The sequence below is a fragment of the Corvus moneduloides genome, chromosome 7 (assembly GCF_009650955.1).
Source record: "Corvus moneduloides isolate bCorMon1 chromosome 7, bCorMon1.pri, whole genome shotgun sequence".
NCBI classification, from domain to species: Eukaryota; Metazoa; Chordata; class Aves; order Passeriformes; family Corvidae; genus Corvus; species Corvus moneduloides.
Genome location: NC_045482.1, coordinates 6845501 through 6865162, shown reverse-complemented (window position 1 = coordinate 6865162; position 19662 = coordinate 6845501). Strand labels below are relative to the sequence as shown.

The 19662-nt window shown below is 42.5% G+C and overlaps 1 protein-coding gene across 1 annotated transcript in view; it reads right to left on the bottom strand.

Annotated features, from left to right (window-relative positions):
• Window positions 1-9189, bottom strand: part of ITGAV (integrin subunit alpha V) — a 46182-nt gene extending 36993 nt beyond the window's left edge. Inside the window, exons 1-2 of the mRNA XM_032113938.1 lie at window positions 8912-9189; window positions 4875-5002 (exon numbers count right to left, since the gene is read on the bottom strand). Of these exons, the coding sequence (XP_031969829.1) occupies window positions 4875-5002; window positions 8912-9066 (283 nt within the window). The 5' untranslated portion in view covers window positions 9067-9189. The remainder of the gene's footprint in view (window positions 1-4874; window positions 5003-8911) is intronic.
• Between the last annotated feature and the right edge of the window lie 10473 nt (window positions 9190-19662).

The window sequence follows — 19662 nt, the reverse complement described above, 5'->3', positions numbered from 1 at the left end:
GAAACACCCTTTAACTTTTCAAGAATCTTTTTCCAGAGGAAGATTATGGAAAGACTGTTGGCAATATCTGGTACTATCCATGAAAGCTTTGCTGCGCCAGTCTGTGAAGGCTGTGGAAATGAAAAAAGAAGAGGGAGACTGGTATGTCTTCAAAACAAATGGCTTTGGACCTTGGTCTCAGAACTGATCAGAAGCAGAAAATGGGCTGCAGTATTAAGTGCATTCCCTTCACGGTTTAGCCACAAGAAATATGTTTTTCCTGGAAAAAGCTGCTAAGCAGCTGGCAGAAGCAGCCAAGTGTTAAGCTTTCTAAGAGAGGAACCATGTCTCTGGTCAGTCTGGTAGAAAGGGCTCAGCCAGGTGCAAAAAGCAGTTTTTCTACCATTTGCTTTCCTAGATACTTCCTTCTTCACAAAATTCAGACCATTCCCCTATTTCTATGGATTAAAACAAAAAATAAACTAAATTTTCAGTCACAAAATTATCCAGTGTGAAGAACAGATAAGAATGAATGAAGATAAATATTTACCAACCTTGAACTACAACCTGTGATTTTTGATAATTTGAATGTGCAATGTAAAACATCTTGCAAAGGGAAGGATTTATTAAAATTGCTTGTGCTTAGGATAATTCTGAAGAATATGCTACCTTGAGAATATAAATTTCCCTTCAGTGCTTGTCCTGAAAAAATAGGGCCTCCTACACATTCTGAAAGTCTGAAAGTTAACTGGGACAGAGGGGAAAAATTCCAAGTATTTTACATAACAATTTAATTGAAATTGTGGTAATGCTGTGTCACTTGTAGAAAGAAGTCAACATATGGAAGAAAACCAATACCAGAAATTTTAGTTTTGTGGCAGAGGCATGTTCACTGCTGAATTAACAAGGTAAACAGGAATAGGGTAAAAAAAGTGTTTACATCAGACTTGTTTCTATCTAGACTTGGAGGACAACCTGTTAAAATAACAGCAGCACTGCTTCATATTTCAGTTTTGCAGCAGAGGTATGCAGCTGAGGAAGCCTGCTCTGGTGCTTGGGTCCTTCTTAACTTTCACCTTTATGTGCTCCTAAGCACAGAAGCCAGCCTGAAACACTTGCCTGATGACATTAGAAAACCTTTTAAAAAAAGGTATTCAATGTCTATCCCCGTGACACAAGCACATGCAGCACAGCTATGTGCACCCCTGAAATTCAGGGCAGATTCTACCACACATCTGCTATGCCATTTTCACATAGCCATAACTATGTTAAATCAGAGCCAACCGATGTCACTGCTAAAAGGCTGAGAAGCCCCACAGCGAAGTAAGTATCTTTGCATTTGGGAAGTGTTAATGTGCCACATAAACATTTTGCCTTCCAAAGCCACCATATATACCAGAATGTCAAAAGAAATTAGTATAATGTGCACAGAAACATGCAGACACACATGGACAGAATATTCTCCAGTGTATTTTTAGTGAGTATAACCACTGTGCTGAGGGATCCAGGACAAGGGGAGATTCCCTCTCACAAATTCTCCCTGCCCATGGCAGGGGGCTGGAACTAGATCATCTTTAAGGTCCCTTTCAACCCAAACCATTCTGTGATTCCATGAAACATATTGCTGTTTTAAATGAGAAAATATGCTGTGTAGGAACAGTGAAAATATTGCTCTTTTAGCCAGAGATTTAAAAGTTATAATATATGCTTTTGTTTGATTTTGTTTTTTATGTTACAGGCTGATGGGAAGGGCATGAGAAAGAGGGAAATACATGTAATTTCAGCATGAGAGCTACATAAATGACATTGCACTTTGGACTCCTACTGCCCAGCTCCCATCCTGCAAGAGCTGAGTGGTCATCCACAGGAAGGAATAAACAAAGTAGTAAATTCTGTAGTACAGGAACTATCAGCTTAATGACTTATCGCTTTCCTCCAGGGCAGCTGGGGTGAGGATAAGTGCAAGCAAGCAATGCTGCTGTAACATCAAGGCTGGAACAACTCTTCCAAAGATTATCCTCCAGCAGCTGGTACCTTCCCTCCTGGGCTATGGAAGAGCTGTGGCATTTGATCACATAAATGACCATGCTGCTGTGGAAATATGATGCTAAAGCCAAAAGCAAGATCTAGAAAATAAAACCCAGCTGTGACCAGCCACTGAGCTCAGTGTGGCCTTTGTACAGATGGGGAAGAGAAATGGACCCATAAAGCTGAGGAAAAACTTAACTAAAAACCAAGGAACGTTTAAAAAGAAATAGTCCTAAATAACAGTAATAGAACAATATATAGAGAAAAAAACCTTGGTTGCTGGACCTCTGTAAAACCCTATTCTCATATTTATTTGTGATACAAGACAAGGGGACAAACACAACCCCACACAATCAGAACAAGATTTGCTCTTTCCTCCATTCCCTTGCCACATTCCCAGCACAGGAACACAGCCTCTACCCTGCCGTCACTCACTGCTTGGCCTACTCTGGCATTCCAGCTGTGCTACCTGGCAGAAGGGAGCAGGAGCAGGAATGGGGTCATGACTCCTGCTAATCATGGGGCATCCAACTCCACATATGGAGTTTGGCATCAACAGGCAAACAGAGGAAAGCCACGAGTACAAGTGTTGTCATCATTTTCACAGGTCAGATTTCTCACTGGCTGTAAGCAATTAGAAAATAACTCTGAAGAAACACATCTAAGTAATGATGCAGAACTTTTTTCCAGTGAATCTGGGAGGGAATAAAAAATCTGCCTTGTATCGCAGGGCTAAGCAATACCTCTGGAGTTACAAATGGTATTGCACAAATGTTAAGCAGTGATGGATGAGCCTGGATTCCTGCAGAGGAATCAGTCATCAGTCCTGCAGAGGATTTAGTCATCTACAAAAAGCCCCTTCGCATCAGCACCACAAGTTAGTGGTCAGATCTTCCACTTCCCGTTTCTTCAAAGTGGGTCACGAGTCTTCCCTAAGCCCTGTTCCCTTACAAGGCAGGGGCAGGCAGGAGCCGGGGCTAACAGTGCTGGCAGTGACTTTGTCATCAGAACATAGGGAATCGAGCATTGTACTATGCACAAAGAAAAAGACATTTTCTTTTTTGTCTCAGGGCATTTATTATTTTATCAAGCTGAAGTACAATGCCCCTTTTCACCAGGAGAATAATTGACAAATGCATTATTCCCCCATTCATTGCCTCAAAGCTGGAATGAGTTAAAGCATGCCTGAAAGAAATCCTCTTAAGCCGTTATGACCTGCTATTTTTACTGTTAAATTTCAACCGATTAACATGCCTGTTCCTTAAAGCCAAATGATGAGCAAAACACTCTTTGCTTGCCCAGGAGCACATACCTTAAGCACAGACACACAGCAAAGCAGAGTGGCCTCTCTCTATCAACTCTACCTGGCACATGGAAAAGCCTACTGCAAATGTTCATGGTATAAACTGATAAATGCACTGCAATTCCCATTAGAAGATGTGTCTAGAACCTATCCGTGTGGCTCATCTTTCACCACCAGAAGTTGTTTGGCTACAATATTAATGATGACTATTTACTAGGGACATTGAGATTCTTTCTTAAAAATACCCAAACTAACAAAAAGTACACTTGTATTCTAGTAAACAATAAGCCCAGAGAACAACAACAAAAAGAAAGATAGCTATAATCTATTTTTGCTGTCTTAACACCAATGCAGATAAGAATGTCAGATGTTGCAACTTATTATAGATTTTTAGTAATCTGGCAGATATGGTCCTATAGAATGATATGAGACAATGATAAATTGAGTGAAGGAATGATAATGGCTTGGGGCTTGTGTGTGCCATTACTTTTACTTTTTTTTACTTACTTTTTTACATTACTTACTTTTTTTTTTTTTTTTTTTGCTATGGAACTGTAACATAGTGGTTTTCACAAAAAGATATGAAGATTTCAGAAATCTGAACACCAACAATGTTTTGTAGCATACCTTGACAATGCTTCTCCACTGTACTGCACACAATTTAAAAAGGCTGCATCAGTCTAACAACCTTTAGGCTGCCAAGTCAAAATACTGGCAGAGACAAGAATGAGTTATAGCCAACCAGACCTTCAAGGTGCAGGTGTTTCCTCTACCCTACCACATGGGTCTTGCTAATCCCCTCCCATGACATGGAGAGGTTTTTCCATTGGCCTGAAACACACTGTGGAAAACAGGATTCAACACGGAGTGGCTGGAGCAGAAAAGCACATGCAGTGCATTCTCATGACCTGCCACAGTCTGTGGAAATCACTGTGTGCACCAGAGCATGAAGAGTGACTGAAATATTTCGTGTCCACATTGCTGCTGCTCGGCTCTTCTGTGCGTCAGAAATGGGTAGGGAATGGCTATGACCTGAGGCACCTGAGTGCTGCTATCACAGAAGTCACAAACAATATGAAGCTACATCTAAGGGGAAAAATTTACAAAAAGACATTTTTCCAGAGTTTTTAGTTCGTATTCCTGGTTTCAGCTGAAACTTCTGGGTTATTTCTGCCTATACCACTTTTGTTGATAATGAAAAGTATCTGTCCTCATATGTCACGTTCTTAAAAGGAAAGAAAACCCCTCAGGGTTCATTGGGAATTAGGTTGCCAAATGTTTTAGGACTGCTGGAAAGTACAGAGGAGAAATATAAATAGGTTAAAACACAAGAAGAAGAATGTTTGCTCACTCAGGCTTCCAGCACATACCAGGGACAACAGAATTCTAAAAGAGAGGAGAGGAAAAGGAAAGCACAAGCAAGCCTTGACTAGTTGCCAGTCAAAAGCAGCCGCGTTCACACTGACCATGCAAAAATCCCACAGGGACCTGAATCCCTTCTGCTTCCCCACAGCAGCATTAGAGCAGAGACATCCCATCTCCCCCACTGTGACCCACACATCACCTGTGGCATCAAATATAATGGGCTGGCAGTTTCTGTTTGAGCTCCAGTCACATTTCAGCACCTGCCCTCCTTCTACAATGTTGTGTTGGGTAGTGTTTGCTTTTGGAGCTCCCACCAGAAGAAATGTCCTGCAGGAAAAAAAAGAAACAAAACAAAGGTTTCAACACTTAAGGCACAGATGTTATAACTTAATGACATCTGAAGAGTTAATAAAGCAAAAGTCTTGCCCATTCTAATCTAAATCTGACTAGAACTACTCACAGTTACAGAGAAATTCACATGAGGTTCTCTTCTCTGCATGCAAAAGCAGGCAAAAAACACCCCCATTTACCAAAAAGGAGAGATAAAAGAAGATATGATAAAATTAAAGTATCCAGGCCTACTTATGATTATATTTTAAATGGGATAAAAATATTTTATACTTTCTTTTTTTCCTTTCAAGAATACGTAAATATACAGCAGAACAGGAAATTGTTTACTTCTGTAATTTACGAAAGCCATCAACTGGCATAATTTCTGGTTAATTTTGTGCATGAGGGCAATTCAAGGAAGTCAGTCAAAAATGGAAACAATGTATAAACAAAGCAGGAGTGCGCTCTGAGCTCAGCATGTCCTGAACGTGATGAGTCAGCCCTGCCTGAGCAAGTGCTCTTGTAAAAACACTCTCGAAGTGCCGAGCGACTCTCAGCCACAGATCTGCATGTTAATGAATCGTTACCCGAATTCACTGCACAGTCATCATTTTCTTATTATGATCTGCGGTGCTTTTCTGCATCTCTGCTTCTACAGACACGTTCAGTGCACTCCCAGCAGGAATTGCCACAAGACTCTGCCTGCACAGGTGGCAAAATTCGGAAGTAGCAAAGTAAGGAACAAACTGAACAAGACTTTTGGCATCTTCCAGCACCTTCCAAGAACCCCAGCACCTCTGAGATCCACTTGACTCATCAGCACTTGGCTGAGAAAGTCAAGCTGAAGCATAAAGTCATGTTTAGAAGACATAAAATCAAGTGCTTCCTTTCATCAGAATCAGTCTGCTCTGTTGCTTCCCTTTAGACTGCTTAAGAGAGAATGCAGCTTGCAAGAGCAAGTCTTGTCAGGCATTATGGTTCCCTAGTTTTGAAACTGGGTTAGCTGAATGAGCTGCAGGACTGGTTGGAGAGAATGTCTACAGGCAGGCAAATCCAGGCTTATCAAACTTGCTCTGGCTTTCAGAGTCATCTCCGGGCTCCTTTCTAGTAAGAGGTAAGTATAGGTATAATCACGTAGCACCTCATCAAAGCTCAATTTGCATGAAGACCTACCAGTTTTCAACCTGTGGGAATTTTCAGAACCTTAAAAATGTCCTGGCATGGACCCTGATAGAAAATCCAGGTTAGTTGGCAATCCATTTGTTTTCCCTAGTTGCCATTCATAGACTGTCTAGATTTCTAGAACAGGAATTTGAAACACTTTAATCAACTTAAAATGAACTCTCTGGGCAGAACAGAAATGCTTAAAAATAAACATTATAATGCCAAGTAAAGAAACACATCAATTATTACCATTACAATCTATTAAACAAGTGGTAGCTTACCTCCCATTTAACTCCTGTACCAGTGACTTTTGAAAAGTCCCCGAAATGAAATGCTTGTTTAAAAGGTCTAATAATTTCCATTCTAATTATATGTTTCAAATTTTTCTTATGGTAATATTTGTGATGAAGTTTATTAAAAACATTACAAATAAAGGAATGATTATGTGACTCCACAAAGGTTTAGTCACCTCTCTTCCCCAAATGATAAAAATGCATTTTTATCATCATAGACAAAGCAAACAGATTTTGTCATAGTTCTTATAATAATATGCAAATTACCCAAATACTAAGAAGTCTCTAATCCACATACTTTGGGAAAGAGGGAATAGAGGGACAATGGTATTTCCATGGGAATATACCAGCTATGCTTTGATACTGCCAGTTTCCTACATCATCCTATATCCTACATCCACCCCATCCCAATGCTGGGGCAAAACTGGGAGTGTTCTGGCACCTCTGGTGTGCCTACAGGAACAGTCCCTTTCCAGGGCTTTCCATGGACAACAAAGAAACTGGGGCTTCCATGTAGGAGCATCCTGGACTATCAAGTGCAACTCCTCTGAAGCAGAGGGTGTATGAGAAACCCGTTTCACTTGTTACGGAGCTGTGTTCCCTCACTCCCTATGAAAGCTGTGCCCACTGCCAGGCACCACGCACCCCCGTGACACAACACCACCACTTCCACCCCTGGAATTGGACTTTCATACTGGACTTCTAAATAGGCTTTAGTTTGGCATCTAGCAGGTCAAAATAGACTGTGAAACAGCAGCTTGAGCGTTCGGGAACAAACGCCTTTGTTGTCAGGCTAGACAATCCAAATAGCTTCAGCCCGATTAAACTGATTTAATCTCCAGTACTCATGTATAAAACAGGTGATAAATAAAAGCTCACCAAAGCAAAAAGAAAGGCACAGAAACCATGTGACACTCCATATGCTCAGAGGACACTGCATACAAGTATGTCTGGCTATTTCAGGAGGCAAAGTATCAGTGTCCATAGGCATAACCTGAAAATTTAACACCACTAGGGCCTGTTCCTGTCAAAGTTGCATAGCTACTTGGTTCAATTAAGAACTTAAATGCAAAATAAAGTATTTAGCTTAGCAGGTACAAACAAACTTTCAGAGATGACAAAAAAACTGAGGAGAGAATTCCCTTCTAAATATACAGAAGTTTTTCATGCTGCCTGAAAACCACACTGTTTTCTTTTACAGCAGTGCACTTTGAGGTCAATAGTTCTTATAAAAATAATGGAAAGGTTCCAAATAGTGATTTCATGGAGAGCTGGGTCACATAATTCCTTATCAGAAAGCGAGGAAGAAAGTTTATTACATGCATTTACCAGTCTCTTGATAACTCTGCAGCCATGCATGCTGACTTAAAAATAAAGGGCGGGACAAAAATAGAAGCTTTTTTCTTTTAGTACCAGGACTTACACGATTAAGATAGCAGAGAAAGATGGTGCAACATGTGCAAGTTAAGACAGGATGGCTTCTAATATATGTAGGCAATAAAAAAATGCAAACAAGGCTAGATGATGTACTGCAGAAGGACTTGCTCAATAGCTGTGCAATCTGCTTATAAAGTTTTATAAGCTAAAGATTAAGGGGGGAGAGAGAATATCCCCTCAGCAGGATGAAAGCCAGCAGCTTTTCCAGTTTTACAGCCCTTTCTTAAGATGGGAGAGGAGTGGGGGGAAAGTGACAAAAGCTGGAGGTTACTGTAGCCCGCATTTGAGGACCAGAGACTGATTCATTCGGGCAACACCAAAGCTGTGCAGTTAGCGACACAAGGATTCAAAGGTCTGAAACGCACCAGCGACTACACAGAGCCTAATCTTTAACATGAAACGGGAACATATTCAGGAAGTAGATCTGGAGAGTGCTTAGATGGAACTTTTCCTTCTCTGGACTCCTCAGCAGCTTGGTGACTCGCACAGACTCAGCACAATTCAAACACAGCACTCCCGCAAAGCGCAAAGAAAGAAGAGCAAAACTTCGGAAATGCCACGGGACACAGCCTCATGAATCAAAACACCATAACTACATCTTTCTACGCTGTATTTATCAGCACCATTATCTTCATGAGACCAGGCTAGGCAGAGAATCCCGCAGCGCAAGGTTCATGTCCCACCGGAGCCGCCGGCCGCTCGGGATGGGGTTTGGCTCCCCGGCCAGGGCGTCTCGGCCGCCAGAGCCGCCCCAGCGGGGCAGGGATGCGGAGCGGCTCCATCCCCTCTCCGGGGCCGGAGCAAAGCGCTCCCGCCGCGTCCCCTCCGAGAGCCGCTCCGGCCGCAGCGCTCCCAGCCCGCCCGGGACCGGCGGCAGCGGCTCGGCTGCTGAAGGACCGGGGGGTTGCTCCCCATCCGCCGCCCGGCTCTCACCCCGCGCCGGGACAACGCCGCTCGCGGCTCCGGCGCCCCGGGGAGCGGCTCGGCGGGGCAGAGCGAGACGGGCACTTACGAGAACGGGTCGGGAGCGAAGAAGTCCACGGCGAAGCCGAAGTAGCTGCCCGCCGGGCCCGAGTAGACGGCCGGGCGCTCCACGTCTAGGTTGAAGGCGCTGCCCGGGGCCAGAACGGCGCCCAGCAGGACCAGCATCATCCCCAGGCGCGCCATGGCCCGGCCCCGCGCTGCTCCGCGGGCGCGGCTCTGCCGGGACACGCCGGCCCCCGCGGAGGGGGCGGAGGGGCCGCGCGTTTCCCGCGGCAGGGCGGGGAGCGAAGCGCAGTCACTTCCCCTTTCTCGCTGGGACGGGGGCGGCAGGAAGGAGAGGCGGCATCATGTGGTGCCGGGGGCGGGCCCTGCTCCGCTCCGCGCCCGGGCCGCCGCTCTCTTCCGCCGGGAGCGGGCAGGGAGCGCCCAGCACAGCCCGGCACCGCCCGGGGCTGGGGCTGGGGCTGGGGCTGCGCGGCGGCCGCCGAACTCCGGCCCCGGGGCTGCCCTCGGTTCAGGCATCCCACTCTTATCTCTGCTCGAGCCGAAGGCTGGAAGAGGGTTAAGGAAAATCTTTCCTGTGACGGTGGTGAAGCCCTGGCACAGGTGTCCCAGAGAAGCTGTGGCTGCCCTATCCGTGGAAGTGTTCAGGGCCAGGTTGGACGGGGATTGCAGCCATCTGGCCTGGTGGAAGGTGTCCCGGCCCGTGGCAGAGGGTGGAACGAGATGGTCTTTAAGGTCCCTTCCAACCCAAACCATTGTACCATTCTATGAAGGAGTGCTAGAAATATGAAGAGGGGGGCACATCCGTGCCTGGTTTTACCCGGTCTTTTTGGTGAAGCCTTTCTGAACAAGTCTTTCAGGAAAGATGTTAAGCAAAGAGTAAAGGGAGTGCCAATGTGGACCAAGCCATGGAGGAAAAAAAGCCCTGATTTTCAAACACATAGGCTATTAAATGAAGTAATTTTAAATCCCAGGGTCTCAGCATCTCCCCAGCCACAGGAATGCCCACCAGCAGGCGCAAGACTGGGAAGAGCTGAATCTGCAAATCCTCCCTGATGGACGTCTCTGTTACTGTTTCACCCCTGCACTACCCACCTGGGGAAGAAGCATCCAGTAGAGCTTCAATCTCTTCAGTTGCAGTTTGTAGCTCTTGTGTCATGTCTCACTAGTAACATTTTAGTGCTATCATCCTGCCTCAGTCAGCTGTAGGCTGCTGTCAAACCCATCTTAGCCTTGCCCTCCTCAGCCGACATCAGAGTTCAACATCTGCTCAGTATAGCAGCCTCAGGTAAAAGAAAAACTGCAAAGAGGAAATAATTCATATTCATTCCGAATATTAATTTGTACAACGTAACAGGATTGGAGTTTACTACCACCAAAAGTCTAAACTTTTTGCTTTCCTCATGTGAAAGAACATGAACAACAAAAAGCAACAGAACAAATAATGATGTTTCAAGTCCTAAATAAAAGTTAAAAATACTCCATGCATATTTACCAAGGGACAGATTCAGTCTAATGGGAATCCTGGAAGAAAAAACATTTCCACAATAAGCAGAGGAAAACCCAAAGAACCACCACCTACTCCTGTGTTCCATTCACTTGTTCTTGTCATTAAATAATTATCATTTCTTCAAGAAGCCATCTCAAAAATTCTATCAAGAAAGGGAGTTCCTAGACATAGACTTGATACTTGTTGCTAGTTTTCCTAACTTTGCTGCCTCCTCAGTAGATTAAAAAACAAACACAAACCACATTGTTACTTTTATTGTTATTTACAGATTTATCTCAGAGCTTTTGTACTACAGACCTGATCAAAGCAAAACTGAAGATGAGTTAATAAGTTCCTAAACTCTAGTAAATAGGGCAATAAACTAAAAGAGTGGTTTATGAGTACTTCGATCAGTAAGTCAGCAGCTTAGGGGAAAGGAGGATTTATTTTCTCTACTTGATTGCATGACCTCACAACATCACACAAGCAGTGAAGGATAAGTTATTTTTAAGATAATAGAATTTTTTTACCAAATGATCAATTTTGGCTTCTTAGGGACTGGCTGTGCAGCACTTCTGCTTGTTGTCAGCAAATTGCAAAGCCAGGCCATAGGAGTAACTCAGACTTCACATAGACTCAGGGTTTACTCATCCCATGGGAAGTGTTTTTTCAAAGCCTTTCCTCCCCTTCAAGACGATTGCTCTTCGCAGCTGTTCCGTGCCTGTCTGCTCGCCGCGTCTGGGCTGTCCAAGGTGAGGCAGCCTCTCGTTCCCCTGACTCAGCACCGGGCACTCTGCTCCACTCCCAGGGCCTTGAGTCACCAGCTGCAGGCGGAAGCGGCGGCGGCGCTGCTGTCTGGCCTCAATTCAGAACACAATCGGAGTCAATCAGTCTAGACGGCCCCAGAGCGGAGCCCCAGCTCTCTATAAGGCATCACAGCTCCAGCCTCCACGTGGGAAAAGAAGATGAAGTGTACAGTCTTCGGATACACTTCTAATCAAAGCCAATCTTACTGTAAATGAGGGAAAGTATTTTCTGTTGCAGGAAAGGCCGAGTGATTGATTCCATTGCTTGCATGGAGCTACCCTGTCTGTCAGAATCCTGGACACAGGAGTCAAAGTCAAAACCAGACTTTGCTGTTAATGTACAGCAGCAAACACCCTTCTAGTGAGGATGTGATTTTTCTTTCCTCGTTGATTTAGTTCTCAGCAAATAGATAATATGTTATCTAACAAACAGATATGTTCTCTAACAAATAGATAAGGAACAGACAATGAGATCATATTACAGAATGTAAACAAGTTAATTATGTGTTTCTATATTTGCTTGTTACCTGTAGCTAGCTTTTGGTTCTCAGACTAAGATACCCAGTGGTGGAAACCAACAACTAAGAAGTGGGCAGGACTCAGATTCCTTCTAAGACACCAAACTTTTTGTCTGTATGCAAAACAGAATGCAATTATTTTGGAGTTGATTGGAGTCTAAAGAACTGCTTTCCATTATCCAACAGATCAAACTAATATTTCTGTTACAAGTTATTGGTCTTCTTAGTTTTTACCCAGACAACGAGTTATTAACACAGCTGAATAAAACTTTGCAAGATGCAAAGCACTTTTGGTAGACAGGTATTATTTTTTTGCTGTTCCTGAGTGTCCAGCCTGTAACATGGATAGAGTATTTCAGAATGTTTTTCCTTTGCAACAAAGTCTCCACCTCATGACATGAAAGGCAGCAGCAAGAAATGGACAAAGTGCCACAATTTGGTCAAAATTGCAAATGTGCAAATCTCTGTGGTCCTACTTCAAAGGGTCAGCAAGGGGTCCTGCATGCAAGCAATAAACTTCTCCTCTAAGTGGATTCATTGCTTTACAGTACCAGCAGTATGAATATCTGGAGCAAAAAAAGAATCATGACTCATTTGTTCTTCGACACCACTATTAGTCTCCCAGAAAAGCCTCCATCGATGTGAGAGTTTTAGTAAATCTTTTGCTCTTGTGCCATCCAGACACTTGGACTTTTCAAGAGGCTTAGCTGCTCTGAATAGATCTTTTAAGAAGTAACTTGGTTTCTAACAAGGCAGTAGAAAACAAAGTAAAAGACGGACTTCACATATTAGTTTGCTTTGGTCAGTTTGTGCCTTTTATTTCTACTTTGTTTAATATTATCTTTGATATCCATTTTCTTGAGAAAAATAAAACATTAAATCTAAAAACTACAGAAGCATGATGTGGTGAAACATGAGGAAACACTAGAGATGTTTAGGCTTGATTTGCTTTATTGCTCCTATGAGCAATTCACATCAGCCAAATCTCATTCGGTTGCTAGCAAAAGCTGTCTTTAGCCCGGGGCTATGGGACAATGTTTTCACTAGGACAACAAGGGTATGGCTACATTTGTTAAACCAGCTCCTAGCATAGAATTTGAAATCTCCCAGTTCAAAACAAAGTCAGCTCTACCAGAGCTTTTTTCTGATTTGTTCAATACTGATAGCTGTATTACTCCAGTGTTAGTCAAAGTCTTTCTGCAATCACCTTTTTGTGTTTTATAGAGTGCTCATTACTCACCAGGCCTTTTTTTCACATTAGGACTTCATAGCATCAAATTCACAGACAGCATTGTTTGATTTATCAAAGGATTCATATTTCTTCAGTCTGACAAAGTTGGTCAATATAAATCACATATGACTCAGCTTTTGCTTCACAAAGCACTTCAGCAGATTACCAAACAAATATATCCAGATGCTGCTCAGTAACATCCCCAAAGACTTAAATATTTTTAAAAGATATTTTCAAAGAGTACTTTTAGAGAAAAGCTTTGACAGGAAATAATGTAATAAGGGAGACATGGATCAGAAAAAAACCCAAACAATAAGCTCCATAATATTCTCCGTACAATCTCTCTGAAAATGTTTTCATAATATGCATACATATATAAGATGTAACAGAGACAAAATGCCAAATACCACCCTGCTCTGTTAAGGAAGAGGGTGTAGGAACACACCAGCCCAGAGGGAAAAGCCTGGGAAGTCACTACACCTATCCCCAGAAGGAGCACAGCACCCTCAGATAACCACAGTGATGGAGCTCCAGGAGTGAGCCACGGAGATATGGGGCTCTTGGGTCTTCTGCTGGGAAAGGTCTCAGGAAGGCTTTTTAGAAGGGGATGGGGAAGAATTTGCTAATCTAGAGAGTGTGATGGATTGGCCTTCTGCTCCTAGAGTGGGAAAAGAGATGAAACATTGAAATCAACAGGCTGTGCACTTGTCTCACATGGAATATGTTACTGTGCATGGAAGTTCTGTACTTCTGCTTCTGCCGTCCCACTGGAATGTCTGACTTGGCACAGCAGCTACAGAGCCCATCAGATGGAAAGCTCCAGCTCCCATGTGAGTTACTCCTGCAGTGGTTGTTCCTTTACAGGGCAATTCCAATGCACAGAACTGCACCTTGGACCTGCACTTCTTCCTAATCCACCCTTCTGCCTGTATCCAGCAAAGCTCATAAATACACAAGTCACGATTAATACAGGAGTGCTAACATTACACTTGATTAAACAAAGAATCATCCCTCCTTTCTCCTCATCACTCTCTCTTCCACTTCCTTCTTCCTTTCCAGAGGAGGTACATTGCTTGCTGGATGACATGAATTTTAACTCTACCTTTTTTCATTCACAAAGACCCTCTAGAACATGCTTTTATGCAATTCTCTGAAGGTGAGGAAGAGATCATTATTCTTCCATCATCTTATTCTTAGTTACATCTTAATATCCTTCCTAAAAACCTTTTCCTTCTTTTGCCTGCCACTGTTTTCATACTATTTTAAGTACTGTCCCTTCTGCTGAGACCATCATCCATGGCAAGCGTGCACACAGGTTTTATTTAGAAAGCGGAAGTGACTATGCCTGGCAGAAATTCTTGTAGAACAGTATTCTGCTGGGACAAAGAGAAACAGAGCACTTCCCTGCACACAGGATCTATAGGCACAGAAGATGGGTCACTTTCTAGTTTATTTCCATTTATGGAAAATTTCCAGATGGCAAGAGGTATTTCCTAGGTTTTTTACATTCTTGACTGCTTCTGGTTATACAGAAATACCAGAGACCACTGCTTCCTGTTATATCCCTGAGATATTCTTATCCCTGTCTTTAGTGCAAATCATCTCCTATTCAGTACAAGTATTCTTATGTACAACTTTTGAATCTTTCCCCCAGACTTTCTAGTTTGGGGGAATTTTTCACTGATTTTTTCTATGACATTTTTCATCATGCATTTTCAAAGGAATCTAACAAAGCTCAAACTCACAGAGCAATCATGCTGGCTTTTTAATTGATCATTCCAGGCATATAATGCCACATCTCCCTTTAAGCATCTGTCCTCTAGTGCTGCTGTATTACAGTAATGCTTCCACGTTCCCGCTGAAGGATTTGGAACAAAAACAAGTTAAAAACTTTCAAATTCCCTGGGAAAGAAATAATTCTTCAGACTGCTCTGTGCTTAGTAACAGGCTCAGACTTTAAACATGCTGAAGATTTAGATAACAAAATAGTAACAGGATGCAGAGCAAGTAGGATTGAAAGGCAGTGGAGGAATAAAGCAGACACAAGTTCCTTTCTATCCAATACTCTGAATATTCTTTTACTCAAATACAAAAACACTAAAAGATGGTAATAACACAAACTGACACTAAAAGAGATATTTCCTTGCCCTTTTCTCTCATGAAGAATTTCAAGTGTTTCAGCCCAGGCATTCCAAGCCTTGATATGCCAGCTCAGGTATCAGCTCCAGCCTCATGCCTTCAGAAGACACCATCTTAACAGAATGCCCCAGTGTTCAAACGTCCTCCCTCTTCCCTATGGAGAAATGCCTCTTTCTCCCCAAAGAACCCCGACTCACCCTCACCTTGAAGCCATTATATTTTGATCCTCTGTGTCCAAGGAATACTGTCCTGTCTGGCACTAATATTAAACCAAAGCATGTCCTTATCGATAAAACCTTATACTGGTGGACTACGCCTTTGTTGAGTTAAATAACAAATGCTTCTCTCAAGGAACAACACTAAACATGGATCAATACAGAATCAGACCTTTAGCCATTTAAACAGAGGGTCTGGCCAGGGGAGTGAGGGATGAGGGTGTTTGGTGTGGATCTGGTTTGTTTTCAAAGTTGTACCGTTTGCTTCCAAGCCATTAGCCTGCCATTGCTGGGGTCACTCCAAGAGAGTCCCAGCTGCTGGTGAAAGAACTATTTTTGCATCTATCAAACAGAAGTTAATGCTGACAACAGTTATCTGTGGTGGAAACTACAGACACTTCCATGGCCTGAATAAAGAGCACATTTAAGTTTTTCCCTTTTTGCCCTCTTGGGGGAGATTCCTCATTCCACTACTCCCGGCTGCCCATACACACAAAGAATGGGCAATTATTCATGTATAGCAACTGTTGTGCAGAACTGTAACTCGGTATTTCTGTGTGGAAGGCACTGTGTGGGAACTGCTACGTACAGAATACAGACTACTTCTATTGACAAGAAAACGACTGAAGAGCTCATGGTGTAGGGCTGATAGTACTGACACAAAGTACAGCTCTGACACCTCCCAGGTGCTTCTGCAAGAAAATAGATCACAATGGTGAGACCCTTACAGTTTATAGTCCCCTCTAATTTTAGCTTTAATCTGTCAGACATTTGAAGAAATAGATTTTTGCTCTATTCCTTCTGACCAGCTTTCCTAATCCTCCTTGTCTCTATTTGATAAACAAATCCCTGAAGTGTTTGGAGCCACATTAGGAAAGCACACTGCTGAGGATACTGTGACTTGCTCCAGGCCTGTGCAGGGAGAAGGCAGCAGCTGCCTTATACAAGGCCTGCTGGGCTAGTTGATATGGATTAGAGACGTCAGTCAGAAGAGCCTCCCTTCTGCAGTGTTTATACTCAGCAGAAGGAGAAGACAGCAAAAGAAAGTGGTGAAGAATGAAGATTAAAGGTTTCTTGCTCAGAAACTTGGCTGTTACCCGATTTTAAGGGGGCATTACGTTGCAACTATGGAATTTTTAAAGTGGAATTCAATCAATCGTTTTCTGAAGTAGTCTACTGCTCCCAAATCAAACAACTAAACTACCTGTCAGGTCAGACATCACTAAGATTGATTGAAAACCGTGATTGAGAGCTTGCAATGGATTTGTATTACTGCGCAGAGACCAAACTACTGTGTCCTTTTCAATCTCATCTCTGCCTCCCTCGTGTTCAGAGCACAAGAAGGTAAACCAAGGAACAAAAAAGGAACAGAGATGGAACACGAAGAGGACAAAAGTTCTCCTAGAAGAGCAATGCTGCCAAAATGTAGCATAGAGGCCTGAGAAATGTAAGGTATAAGCTGAATTCCTGCAAGGGGTGTGCTACACCCATATTATATGTTGATACACAGTTTCACTCAAACACAGGCCCAAGGATGCCAGCCTCCATAGAACACATTTCCCTGATGGCTGATCATACAAAGAATATTGTTTTGCCTTGGAAACATTCTGTAGTAATTTGCTCACCTCTTCCCTTCAGGATTGCTTCTGCTTCTTTCCTTTTCTAAGGAAAGCCGTGACGCTTTTTTTTCCCATTGCTTCTTCCTTTAATTTAGGAGTCCATCTCATTTCTGAAGTGTGATTGGGTAACTCAGGGAACACCTTCTAAATTTTAAGCCAGCCTTGCTCAAATTTATGTCCAAATGTATTACAACACTCTACATTTTCAACCACAAATGTAAGATAAAGAGATTACCTCCAAGGTCTCTTTCCCTAAACACAGATGAGATACTGCTGCTGCTATTTTATGACTGAAAGAACTGTTTATTTTTGGCGTTCATTTCAATAAAGTGCTATGAAGGAGCCTATTGTGGTCACATATTAGGGCTGTAACATCATAAATGAATAAAACATCTTGGCCTTATTGCTAACACCAGCAACAGCTGCTCTCTGTAAAAAGACAGAGCATCCATTGAAAGGAAGAGTGCGACAGGCAAAGAAGCCAAGGTCACTTCTAAGCCTGAAATACCAGTGTGGGGGAAAAAGAGAATGGTCATGTGCAGGTATCACTGCACTTAAGGTGATTATAGCTCCATAAAACATACCTGGTACCTAACCAGAAGCAAAGACTTCATTCAAATGCTTCATTCATGAAGCCTCTGCTTTACAAAAGATTTTGCTTATTAGAAGCCCATTTGTAGCAAAAAGCCAAGCATGTCAAGAGAGAAAGTTTTTAATTTTGTAAAAAACTTGTTTCTAGCACTGAAGTACATAATGAGATTGTGTTCTTCACAACTGAAAGACATCAGCTTCTTTTTTAACACCCCCTTTCTCTACTTGGCATCAAGTCAAAGCAAAGGCAGGCATAGGATATGACTTCCTTGAACACCACAAGGTTGTAGAGTCATGTTCCAAGGAAGATGTAGCAGAGGTGTGGAACTCCTGAGTTTCCAAAAGTTGATAACAAAGTCAAGGGGTTCATGGGAGAAAGAGGGAATGTACTCTGAAAAGCACCAGACTCCTTCTAGTAGAGGAAATGTTCTGTACTAAGAACTGTTGGAAGCTCCATATGAGAAGCACTCCCAAGCAGTGCACAGGCTTGTCCTTCTCTTACCTCTTTGTTCCCCACGGGTCTAGTCTTGGGAGTGTGATAAATGGTCCCTTGGTCTGATGCAGTGCAGCTGCTGTTACATGGGTTTTTGCAGCTCCTCTGCCCTTCCCACATCTCATTTTTCCAATTCTGTTCCAATTCTTATTCATATTATTCGGGGGATAATTTCTCCTGAGACACTTCAGGTGAATATGTATGTGATATTTGCATATGAGAACAATCCCTTCCTCTCAGCTTAGGGCTGTAATAATTTCACTGTGAGGAAAACAAAGACCCAGCCTCGTAAGATTTTTAGTTCAGTTGCTTGATCACTCTGCAGTTTCAGTAAGTTATTACAAAGCAGCACATGTAACAGGAATAACAAATGATGTTTATGAAACTTCCAAGTATGCTATCTGCAAGATAGATAAGCTTACCAAGTACTTAAGCCTGCATTACTTACTATATTCAGGTAATTTTTAAAAGGAGCATTAGCAAAAGAATTAGAATTCAGCATTCAGAATGTCTGAGACATAATTTTTTTGACAGCTGTTATTCCATATCCAACTAAACTGTGAAAGAAAACATGAATAAAATAATATTGATTTGTATGTGTACATTCTTTCTATAACCAACACACTAAAGAAACACAATCTATTATGACAGTACTGAATTGCCAAGGTAAGTACCATTGCTTGGTCCAAAGTTTTATCAACAATAAAACCTCCTCTTGATAAAAACAGCTGTGGAGCACTTTCCATTAAGAAATGGCAACACTTCTATTACAAACAACTCATAGATAATGTAATATTTAAGGTCAGTCTTGACAGGTAATTTTTAATTTTTTTCCAGGCCTTTGCGAACAGTGTTCATTACAAAAAAAAGTAGGGAGCTCTGAGTAACAAAGCAGTGGCAAGCATAAAATTCAATCACACAGGCTTTAAAGAACTCCCAGAACTCCAATGAGTTTAAAGCTAGCCAGTTTTAGCAGTTCAAGCAGTTTGTGTGTGCGACTGAAATGGGATTTTAACACACATTAAAATTTAAACCCAACAAATACTCTACTCCCACAACAGTAAATACCAGGAAGCAAAGGCATGGGTTTACTGCAGCACCTTTAACTGGTTTTGTCCACACACGTGTCCAGTACCACAGGTGCTTTCAGGGCAGTGCCACACGAGTGTGTTCCCTCCAGATTTGCTCAGGCCACACACAGCTACATTTTTCACAAAGTGCTCATGCAATTTAGGAGGAAAATAAGGCAATACAAACATGGCCCAGGCTGCAAGGGCTAGAAACCAAGTTTATTGCAACGGTGTGTCTCTCCTGGCTTATGATGCTTTACAGCCTAATCTCAACCCAGCAGGTGTCCTGAACTGAGCCTGCCTGCTCTTTTAACAGTGAAATACTGTATTTTTGACCCATACAGACTGGGTAGTCACTGAAATGAAGATACCATTATTTTAGGATTGAGATTATATCTCATTTTTCCAGAAGTGACTCATTCACTTTGTATCAGAATAATTTCAGGAAATGTGCATCAATAAGAACAACTTAGTGCCGTCACATCCAAATGAACTCCCTTCTATCACACTGCTCATTTCCAGAACATTAATAATTCATCTACGCCAAGCAATGCCTTGGCATTGACTTTTAATTGAGCATTTATGGACTGAAGCCCTATTAGCTA